Source organism: Indicator indicator, chromosome 19 (genome assembly GCF_027791375.1).
Source record: "Indicator indicator isolate 239-I01 chromosome 19, UM_Iind_1.1, whole genome shotgun sequence".
NCBI classification, from domain to species: Eukaryota; Metazoa; Chordata; class Aves; order Piciformes; family Indicatoridae; genus Indicator; species Indicator indicator.
In genome coordinates this window covers 6180148-6191889 of record NC_072028.1, presented here as the reverse complement: position 1 = coordinate 6191889, position 11742 = coordinate 6180148, and the positions used below count along the sequence as shown (strand labels likewise).

General features: G+C 42.2%; 1 protein-coding gene across 1 annotated transcript; it reads right to left on the bottom strand.

The window, feature by feature from the left end:
- Positions 1-520: 520 nt before the first annotated feature.
- Positions 521-11098, bottom strand: HSD17B2 (hydroxysteroid 17-beta dehydrogenase 2). Its single transcript, XM_054389841.1, has 5 exons — positions 10825-11098; positions 5861-6073; positions 5354-5539; positions 2412-2549; positions 521-879 (listed from the first exon to the last, which is right to left on the bottom strand). The coding sequence occupies exons 1-5, from the start codon at positions 11096-11098 to the stop codon at positions 521-523; spliced, it is 1170 nt and encodes a 389-aa protein (XP_054245816.1).
- Positions 11099-11742: the final 644 nt, after the last annotated feature.

The window sequence follows — 11742 nt, the reverse complement described above, 5'->3', positions numbered from 1 at the left end:
GGAAGTCAATCATTTCAATCATTTCTCAGGTACAACGGCAACAAAACTGAAAAGAAAAAAAAAAAGAAAAACAAACACACCCACAATACCAACTTTAAACATAGTAGACTGAAGCTGCAATGAGAAAGATTGCATCAGAGCTTTCTGGAATTCTCCCACAAGAATATATGTCACTCCTTATAACGTTCAATGAGGTGGCTAACTCTCAATCAACAGATTATGGATCTGTCTGTGTGGTACCTTTTGAAGCAGGAAGATACTATTGTAACTTCATGAGATATCTCACACAGAAGGCAGGATACAAAAACATCAGGCAAACACTGGAGCTCCTCCAAACCCCCCCTGGGGTGAGAACAGCTTTCTGTTTATCCACTGCTTTTCCTGAACATGGCTCTTAACACAAAGATTTACCTTTTTAAAAGGCAACATAAATGCAATTTAACAATACAATAAACAGCAGAGTCTTAAAGTAGTTTTTCTTCCCAGTTATTGTCAAATAAGACAAATGCTGATGGATGCCTCAGAGATCCTTGCTTTCAGCTTCTGATGTTCTTAGTGCCCTTGGGACAGACTTAGGGCTCAGCATCTTACTAATGAAAAAGTCATAGAACCAGAGAGGAAAGTAGCAGAAGATGCAGAGGGGCATGTAAGCCCCTTTGCCAGGGGTGTACAGGCCATGTGGTCTCTTGGCCAGCAAAGCATGGAGGATGGCACCCAGCACGGGGGAGAGGTCAGCATCACAGTACACAGGCATCTGCAGCAGGTAGCTCTTTAGCTCCAGGAGGTAGTCCTCACCATAGTCTTGCCTTGTGTCTGCTGGCAGGTTCTCTATCAGCTCCTTTTCTTGCTTAGCCCACAGGTCAGCTGTGCCTTGTATACCTGCAACAGCACAGGACAGCAAGTCAGTTTGGGGCCAAATTAAAAAAAATAATAATCATCATCTATAGTTAACAGTAAGTTGTTCTCCATCACCACCCTGATTCACAGTTGTTCCAAACTGGATGGAACAACAGACAAAACAGCTGGTCAGCCATGAGTGCTTTTACCTGGGAGAAAAGGGAAAGCACAAAGCAGACTACCCAAAAAGCACAGGGTTCATGCACCAGCAGGTTACCAGCTCTACCCAAAAAAAAGCTCTCTCTCAGCCAAGTCAGCACTTTTTCCCCTTCCCTGCCACCCTCCCCCCCACCACTCTGTCTTTATTTATTTTGTGTGTTTTCCTAACCAGTACTTATTAACAGAGGTGAGCCACTGAGGAAGGGTGGGCAAACTAAGACACCCAGCATTCACATGGGTGCTAAGCTTCTCTTTCACAAATGACACTGGTATTTCAGGAATGACTTCCACAAAGGACCAGGCTTCTATTAGTCCAGATTCTTGGTTTAAAAAAAAAAAAAAAAAAAAAAATCTATTCCCATCCCCCACATCTGCATAATGCAGGAATGAAAGCAGTGGGGTTTTTCCAATGCATTTATTGCCTAACTGACATGAATTAAGCATCACAAATATAGAAACTGACAACAGCTAAGCAAGGCCTTGAAGGTAAAACCTCAGGTATGTACCACTGACCACATAGGTGCTGTCAGAGCCCAGTGGCCCACAGGGCCCTTTCCCCGCAGAGGAGGCATTCAAAGGAGCAGGGTTTTATGGAAAAAAGCCATTTTGCTTTTCATCAGCACAAAGATTGTCTCCATGAAGTCACCAGGTCTTGCTGAATAGGCAGCAATGGGATTTGATGCTGTCCTCAGGTAGCTGCCAGGCATGTCCACAGAGCAGGAACCTGCAGGTGGGTGTGAGGTGCAGTGAGGGTGTGTGCAGCCAGAGATGAGTCTGTGACTTGGACAGGCTTTGCAGAAAGTGCTCAGAGTAGTAGAAGGAGGATTTGGAACAGAAAGCAACAGGAGCACAGCAGAGGGAAGGAGTAGAAAGATTAGAAATTATATAGAGTAATATTGACAGCAAGTGCACAGGATGACAGGCATTGCTGCAGGTACTTTGATGCAAGACTGAGCAGCTCAATAAAGAGAGCTCCAACACAGAGAAACTTAGGACTAACAGCAAGTCCTGAAGCTCTCATGCAGGACAAGCAAGCCATAACGCTCAAATCAGTCATACCATGGTACTTGTTTCGTTACCTTGGGCAGCCAGAGCAAAGGAAACACATCGGTTGCCTGAACCTTGCCCTGTCTCAAAGCAAAGAGGTCTCTGCCCAGCAGAAAGGCTACACTTGCAAGGCAGAAACAGGCATTGTGTAGAAACAGATGGAACATTTTGATTTCCATAACCAGTGTAAAGAAGGAGTGAGGGGTGGGAAGTTCAACCTCTGAGGATCACTCAGGGCTCTGTTTGGGGACTCTGGACTATGGGGAAAGAGGCAAAGCAGAAAGCTACGTGAAATGTCAAATGCCAACCTGTTCGGAAGCCTGATGGATGAATGGCAGCAACTTTAACTCCCCATTTGGAAAGCTCTTGCCTCATTACTCCAGAAAACATGGACAGGGCTGCTTTTGATGCACCATATGCAGCATATCTTGGTAGTGGAATGCCTCCTGCAGGAGCAATATAAACAAGATAAAGGTCGATGCTGGCTCTTTCCAGCCTTCATTTTTGTGATTTAGAAGGAAGATTAGAGCACAGCCAAAATTATGTGGCTCTCCCTGAGGTTAAAGACAAGTCAGAGCAGGTATCATTTCTCTCTAGATGTTCAAATAAACAAGTGAAACTTATAAATTAGCAGTTACTTATAGTAGTTATATACAGTAACACCTGGTAAGACACCTTGTATGGCAGCAAAAATAAACTTCATTGTGTTTAAAAATTGCTGAAAGTTGTGATTGTTAGTTTCATAAACAGATGATGTTTTAGTTCACATAAATAGTGAAGCAACAGTTTAATGCTCCTATTCTTCTTGTCATTGTAACACGAATTTCAAGCTCCTGCTATAAACCACAGTTATGACAGAGTAATCTCAATTCTAGCTTTATAAAGCAGATGTATCTTCCAGTTCTTTCCAGATAGTTTCAGAAAGACCAGAGACAGGAGTGCAACACTGAGGAAAATCTCTGTGGACAAACCAAAGCTGGAATCCCACCCCTGAGTCAACAGAACTCCCTGAGACCTATCACAGAAGCAGATCCCCTTCCTGTAGTTATATCCTACCTTCTCCAATCCCAGCAGCATTTGTTTAGAGGGAACAAAATAGAAAGCATTCAGCATTTTAGGTACATTTAAAGTAAATCCATATGTTTACAAAACAAAAGCTTTGAGACAGTAACAGCTTCCAAACATAGATCTCTGTTTCAAAAGCTAGCAGACTGTCACCTCAGCTTCAGAAAAATTCAAAACCACTTTGAGCATCTTACTATTCTCCAGCCTCCCCACTTTCTCCACAAGGTTGGTGTTATCACCACACCGAGTATCCCTGCCAGATTTAGGAGTTACCATGGCCACCACAGGCTGTATTGGTACAGCAAGCAGGAGGGAACAGAATGGGCAACCCTTCTCTTGGAGGCACATCACTCCTCCTCCTGCCTGCACGGGCAGCTGGCCACATCCTCCAGTACAGTCTGTGTTTAAGACATCACACATTTATCTCAAGTGTTTGAATCTTTTAAAATATAATTCTTTGATATAGAGGAGTTTTCTTATAAGATACTGCTGCCATTTACTGGGTTTTATACTGTAACAACCAAGGTATCACAGAAACTTCTTACCCAGTCATTCCTTTGACGAAATCAAGCCAGTAATATATTAATTATTCTTCTGTATGTATCTGAATAACTTTGAGTTTCGATTGGTTTGAGCCAATTCAATCACCTAATTTTTCCCTCCAAGGTCAGGCTAACCTCAAGCCCAGTTAAATTGGCTCTACACAGACAGGAATAGATTCAGCACAGTAAGACCTCACCAACTTTTCTGCTAATGTTTTACCAAAGGACCCTCTGACCCTGTGTTAACAGGAAGCTATCTACCCAAACCAGCCCTCATGCAAGAAGATCTGTGCAAACAGCTATAGTTTAAGCAGAGTCATTATAAACTCCTGTAAGGGCAAATTACTCATCCTGTAAGGGCAAATTACTCAGCACAAGGAAGCTCTCCATCTAGCCCTGAAAGGCAGCTCAGATTCATGTCAAGAATTAAGAAGTTTGCCCCAAAACATGCAATGTGTAGGCTTCACTTGGGTGCTCAGAGAAAGCAGAGGTCTGTCCTCTCTCACTCTCTACTTGCAAGGTCTAATGGGCAGAGCAGCACCAGAAAGGTCCTTCTGGTAATTCTGATTTCTTTAGGAGTCAGCAACAAACCCATAAACACAGGCATGCAGGTACAAAACAGACTTGGGATTTAAAAATAGCCACAGAAGACAGCAGTGTCAAAGCTAGGCTAAGAGCAAATCCTCAATGTAAGCCATGAACACAAGGCAGCACCTGCACAATCCACCTCAGCAATACAGCAGGAATCAAGTGGACTGTACAGAAATAAGGTCCAAGAAGACAAGGCAAAGGAAAATTTGGGAAGCAGATGTTGCAGTAAACCCTTAAGAGGTCTTCAACTAAAATGCTTTCCAGCATCATAACATTCTGCTTCTAATAGGTTTAAGTTTCAAAGGATCATTCTTGCACCTCAGCTGTTGGTAACCAGATACTGTATTATTTCTGCTCCTACATCTTAGGATCTCAGCTGTCCTCTTAGAACAGAAGGTCCTGTTATAAAGGCACATACGTAGTAAGCACAGGACCCAATTTATGGCAGAAAGCTGGAGAGCACGTTATATGCTCTAAAAACTTTAATAAAAAAATACCATTTTGCTAAGATGTTAGACTAAAGTATTCTGAAAAAAATAAACAATACTTTTAAAGAAATACAAAGACATTCTCTTCAGGTCTCAGGTTATTAGCAGACTGTGCTCTAAGAGTGTAGTTTGTAAAGAACCACAGAATGCAGCAGAGACACATGGGTGCCTTCTGCACCTGAAGAATTAAACTTTGAGTCATCTCCATGCTGTGGTTCAATGACACACAAACTGAGGTGGACACAGACTTCTGCTGGAATGTGTTACAGAAACATGCTTGATAAACCACCCATCTTACTGCAAGCTTACAAAGCTATCACTCAGCATCTATAGCACAAGATCTGAATTTTACTGTCTTTTATATAACAGCATATTTTTATCCATATGAAACTCTTCTGCTTTAAGATCAGGGTTCTAGGAATAGTCTCCTAAACAAAAGGAAACCTGCACTTCTTACCCAGATACCGACTCCCCAGGTGTAGTGACAAGCAAGACCAAAGGGTTTTACCAAAGAAGTTAGTTTTTCTTGTTGCACCAGAAGTTTGATCCTTTAGTTCAACTCACCTGCCATGCTGGACACGTTAACCAGCCTCCCCTGGGATTTCCGAAGTAATGGTAAGAAGGTCTTGGACAGCTCTACAGCTCCAAAGAAATTCACTTCCATGCATTGTCTGTATGTGCTCATGGGCATCAGCTCACCATCAGCAGGGAAGCCCAGGATGCCTGCATTGTTCACAACACCCCAGAGTCCTGGGAAGAGGAGAAAACACAGGGCTGTTAAAGAGCAGAAAATCAGCTCCATAAAGATTAAACTGATGAACTGCATGGGGCCTCCAGATCAAAGCAGAGATAATCTGGAGCTACAGATACACAGTGTGCAATGCATGGCCTGTCATCACCATTATTTTGTATGTCACAGAAAGCAGAAGTCACCTACACAAATATCTGACTTCCCACAGACTGTGGCATGGAAATGACCTACACATAAAGCATGATGCAATCAACAGTGAAGAGATGCACCATGTGAGCAACTACACTAGTATTCCTATTAGAATGGAAAAAAAAGCCTACCTGTATTCTGCACCTTCTCTGAGACTTTTAAATAGGCCTCCTTGACTTGGCTGATACTGGTTATATCCAGCTGCAGAAGAGAGAGTCTCTGAGAACAGGTCCGCCTCAGTTCCTCAGCTCCTGGTCCATCCTTGTTCAAAACCCCAGCAAACACAACAAAACCTAAGTCATCCAGGTATTTAGCCAGTGCATGGCCAATTCCAGTGTCACTTCCTGAAAGCATCAAAAAGACACTTGAGAAGTGAGTCCTTAAAGAAAAAAAACAAACACAAAGCCCACAAAGCAGCACATATACATGCAGATATAACCAAAAAGATGATGAAATAAAGTCACTGAATTATATATGAATAAGAAGAAAGTTTCACATCTGAAGGTTTGAGGAGCTGAATGTTTACATGTTCCACAAAGACTGACAAACCATGTTCTACTGTCTTAGAGCTGATGGCATCAACTCATGCACTCTCACTGACAGATTCTAAGAGTTACTTCATACATACAGAGTAAAGAAAACTCTGGATTTGGTTTATACAAATATTCAGATTTAAACATGAGACCAAAACTATCTGGGGGAGAAAAAGGAAAGAGAGAGAGAGAAAAAAAAAAAAAACAAAAACAAACACACAAATATTTTAGTTTGAAATTTCAGATGGACAAAGCAATTAGCACATTGGAATTCAAATTGTTGTACTTAATTTAAAGTAGCATTATTTTATTGAAACATCTACTATCTAAATCCTTCTGATAAAGACTCTTGTCACAGATTGTGACCAAGCCAAAACTAAGCACCTGTTTCTTTACCTGCAAAGGAGTTCCAATGCTTTCAAATCCTAAGAAAGATTCAGAATAGCATTTTTAGGCTAAACCAAATAGCATCAACTATTTAATTGCATGTTTATATTGCACTATTTAATTGCAGCCATGCATCAGAATTTTTCTTGGCATCTCTAGCCTCTTCCAAACTTGGTCCATCTAAAGCAATGAACCACAAAATGCAGGAAGCACTATAAGAACAACCACAGAAATAACCTCTGCAACCACGATTGTGTAGTTCTTCCCAGCAGGTAACAATGATAAGTAACAAATTATTCAGTTGATTCATAAGTCTCCATTTGACTGCTGCTCTTATCTTAAGGTACTCCCAATTGTTTTCTCTCTCTTTTTTCATTCCTATTGCCATTCTTCCCATCTAGAAAGAAACTTCTTCACAAGGGAGGAAACATTTCACCCATCCTCACACCAAGACCCCAGATGAAGTTACCCTGAGGCAGGGAAGGAGGTTATAGGGACTACAGGGTAGTCATGAAAAATCTCCTGTGGTAGCAACCTGTTACATAACTGCTCAGCTTCCAAACCCACCTACATGGCTGGAAACCTGAATGTGGGACAAAGGGCTGGGACTCCTGCCAGTTTTTCACTACTTCCTTGTTTGTGAAAGAGGTATCATAACCCCTGCTTAACTTTACCAGAAACTTAAAGAGGTTAATCTGCCATTTCAGCACACCGAGGCAGATGCTACCCTAGGGATTCACCTGCCTGCTCCTGCACTCTAAATCCATAGTCAACAAAACTTGACTGCCAAAAAGACTGGTCCTAATCATGCTAGAGCTTCATCTCTAGGTTCTGTCTTTTAACTGGAGCATTAGTCTTTAAATAAATAAATTCAAAGTGATTTGAATGAATGTACTAAATCATAGAATCATAGAATCAGTCAGGGTTGGAAGGGACCACAAGGATCATCTAGTTCCAACCCCTCTGCCATGGGCAGGGACACCTCACACTAGATCAGGCTGGCCAGAGCCTCATCCAGCCTGGCCTTAAACACCTCCAGGGATGGGACCTCAACCACCTCCCTGGGGAACCCATTCCAGGCTCTCACCACTCTCATGGGGAAGAACTTCTTCCTCACATCCAGCCTGAATCTCCCCACTTCCAGCTTTATTCCATTCCCCCTAGTCCTATCACTACCTGATATCCTAACAAGTCCCTCCCCAGCTTTCTTGGAGCCCCCTTCAGATCCTGGAAAGCCACAATAAGGTCACCTTGGAGCCTTCTCTTCTCCAGACTGAACAGCCCCAACTCTTTCAGTCTGTCCTCACAGGAGAGGTGCCTGGATCAATCAGTGTAAGATGCTGTAAATAATTACTCATGCTCTACTTAAGCCTTTGTTTGTTTGTTTGTTTTAAGAAAAATAAAAGTTTTTTTAAATTTCATTTGTTTGTTTGTTTTTATGTCTGCAGTTTGTTCAGGATGCAGCAAGCACCACATATATCACACTTAGCTCCTCACAGCCCTGCCTCAAAAAAAAGAGGAGAACAAGCCTGCATTCTTGGAATTCCCTGTAGAGACACAAAGAAGCCTGCAAATACCCCAAAGATGTGATAGATTTCTGGGTGTGGGGGTAGGATGTCTTTCCTCCTTTTTCTTTTATTGAAAACCACCTATTTCTGGATCAAACCCTTCCCAGAAAGTACACAGTCACAGAGCTACATATTACTTAAGTCTGACATCACAGTTTAACTTGGGAAGTGCCCAACAGCTAGGAGTGGGTATAGCAATTCCAAGAAGGAAATAAAAAGTAGTGTTTCTGTGCCTGCTGCTGGGCTTGTTCCCAACTTTTATCAAGACAAATCCAATCTGAGTTTTAGACTTGTTCTTGAAGTCCAGAGAGACTTTATCCTGCAACTCCAGACATTCAAACAGCAGGTAGGACTCCATAGGGAAGAAAGAATTTTCCCCTCCAACCCCTGGTTTCTATGTCAGAAATCACAATTTATGAATGACTGAAAGATTTTTTTTGTAAGAAAGTCACTGCTGGCTGTAATGGAGTTGTTACTGAGAATTTATCATCCACTCACACTGAGCATCAGAAGTGCCAAGTCACAGGTCAAGAAGGAAAAGACCAAGCTAACTAGACAAGTTCATCTCACTGTATACAGAATAATCAAGACAAGAATTTTGTAATTCCTGCTACTTCAGATCTTCAGGGTTATTTAATTTTTAAGGAAGTTGGCTACTGGGTCTAACAAACTACACTAAGCCCAAGAGCTTCTATTTAAGGACAGTGAAACACTCAATTTCAGCAAGAGGATCAGCAGAAATGTTTCACCAGTGACTTTAAAACTGCTCACATGCCCACAGTTATTCATGGGAAAAAGCATTTTGACAGCTGGGCACAGTTTTCCCTTAGCATGGTACACTGGTGAACTGCTGGGTTAAATATATAACTCACAGCAGCACCTCTTCAAGGCACATCCAAAGAGGACCAGAACAACATTTCAACATTTGACAAAACCCAGGCAGAGAAGCATAGAGATTACTCCATCCTCTGGCCAAAGGCAGCTGTCTCAGAAGCGATATGTGGCAGCTGCCCAAAGCACAGCAACATTCCTAAAACCTGCAGGGCTGAAAGGAGGGAAGAAGAGGGGGGGGGGGGAAATTATCATTTACCATGAAGTGCCTGTCTCAGATCTCATCTTAACTGGAGAAAATGACACCAAAATTGATTTAAAGGCACCTTACACCTGCACATGCATGCAGACACACATCCTAGAGCTGGCATGGAGAAGAGTACTACAATTATCGCAATTTAACCAAAACATGTGTTGAGTAAAACTTTCATTCTAGTTGGTGGAGGGTTTGATTGATTGCATACCAGTCTGGATCAAATAAAGACCAAGAAGAGCCTTCCCTCAGATGTGTCAGCTGTCAGAGGTGTCCAAACTTGTATTTCTTCAGGACAGTTGCAGCAGATGCACAAAGAAAGCACATTGACTTACTGGAACGTACCCAAATGTTCTTCACTCCCCCATGTTGCTCTAATTCAGATTCCCTAGGGAAGGCAAGCTCCAAGACAGAGCTTTTTCCAGAAGAACTGCAGTCACACAAAAAGCAAGGAGATGCCCAGGTGTGAGCACAACCCCTATGTCTGCAGGGGTGGGACAGGAGTGTTCCCCACTCCCCCCTTCACCTGATATCTATCTTCATCTCAGACACCTGCAGGGAGAAGCCCAGCTGGCAGATAAACCCAGAGGAGAGAACTTACTGCTCATCTTGTCCTCTCAACTCTTGTATTTAATTGCCCTATTAATGCTTGCTAGGCAAATTTAAACTCTTTCCAGGTGTCCCTATAAAACAAAATTAAATTATGCAATAAGCAGATCTATTAACCAAAGCAACTTAATTCAACTTTCCAGAGAGAAATACAGAAAATAAAGAAAAAAAAAAAAAAAAGAGCAAGTTAACAGTGCAAGAAGCAGTTGGCAGGCACTCAGGTTTAAGGTTTTGATTAACACAAACAACAAACATTTAAAGTTTTAGAATAGGAGAAAAGCCATAAAACTACAAATGCCATTTCTGCAAACTACAAGTGTGTTTGGAGCAGATCAGAGTGTTAACAGAAACTGAATTCATTAGCTCTGCACTTTCACTGCTAGTGAAGGCAAATTATTTCATACATTGTTTCAGAGATGGCACCAAACCAGTGTCTGGAAATTTATGCATGACATACACAGAGTGCACCGTGTAAAGTGACACACTAAAAGATAACCATACATCCATAACCACAGTAATAAATTCAAGTAAACAAAAAGTAAAGTATGAATGTAGTGTTTCAAGGCTTCCAAAAATTCATGACTCTTCTTAAAATTAGCCCATCATAAGTATTCTTACGCTTTTTGTGCCAGTTAATTTCACAAGTATGTCTAAAAAGCTACTTGAAAAGATTAAATGAGACACTAAAAAAATAAATAGCATCATGAAGATGCTTTCCTACTTAATTTCAGAACACTTGTTTACCTGGAAAAAGCATCTCTGGCAAAGCAAATAAAACGAGAAAAAAATAATAATAAAGGGAAACCTGATGAGCATGCATTTCATAGCTATCTAAGCCAAGGACACAAAGTTTTCCACCCCACTTGTGAGAAAAGCCAGCTTTTGCTTCCCAGAGCACGTCTGCAGCACCCTACCTGTGATGAGCACAGCCTTGTCACCCACGGGCAGCAGTGCCCTGCTGCCCAGGTACACAGCGATGAGGCACATGGTGCAAAACACCACCAGTCCCCCACCAGTGCCCAGCATAGCCACACACAGCAGTCCCAGTAAGGTGGGAAGGAGCCTCCAGACCAGAAGGTTTGCTTTCTCTGCTGGGCTCTTCTTGGCTGCGTAGAACAGAGTCACCCCAAAGAGCATGGTGACACCCACACAGAGCCATCCCAGGAGAGTGCTGGTGAGAGCATCCATCGGCAGGGGTGAGAAGCAGGCACTGACACCACCACCGGCTGGGTTAAAGCAGGTATTGCTAAATGCAGCATGTGTTATATAGGAGCAGGGGGTGGGGCAGAGAAAGGAGACTCTGTTTAAAAGGTTTGACATAATCTCACTTACCCTTGGCATCAGCAAAAAGCAAAAGCCTTCCTTTTCTTACTTTTTATTCCTTCTGCTTGCCAGCTCCACCTTCTGAATAATATGCTGGCTGGATAATGATTGACAGCACTGGGAACTGACATGGTGTGGCAAATGAACTGTTGTATGTTTTGTATGTTTAAAGTACCTTTTCCAAGGGACTGAAAAAAGAACAGTTTCCTTTATGGGAAATAGTTGGAATTTCCTGCCTGTTAACATTTGGTGTAATTTCACTGCAAGTGTTTTTGATGGACAATGACAAAATCAAATTAGGACATGGTTATTTATTCTCTGTAGTGCAAACTCTGTGGTTAGAGTTGGGCTTTATCACCCATGGGCCACCCTTCTGTTTCAACAAAAAGCTCAAAACGACCTTCCCTGCTTTAGTGCACACCTCTGGCTATTTACCTACTTCACATTCAGGGAATACCTACAGCTAATTGACATTCACCGGGGTCTGGGAGACTGAGAAGGGGCAATTG

Coding starts and splice junctions, on each gene's coding strand:
- HSD17B2 (XM_054389841.1), bottom strand. CDS start 11,098: ATGGATGCTCTCACCAGCACTCTCCTGGGATGGCTCTGTGTGGGTGTC. Junction 6,074..10,824: donor CAAGGCTGTGCTCATCACAG/GTAGGGTGCTGC, acceptor TGATGCTTTCAG/GAAGTGACACTGGAATTGGC. Junction 2,550..5,353: donor TAACGTGTCCAGCATGGCAG/GTGAGTTGAACT, acceptor TTGCTCCTGCAG/GAGGCATTCCACTACCAAGA.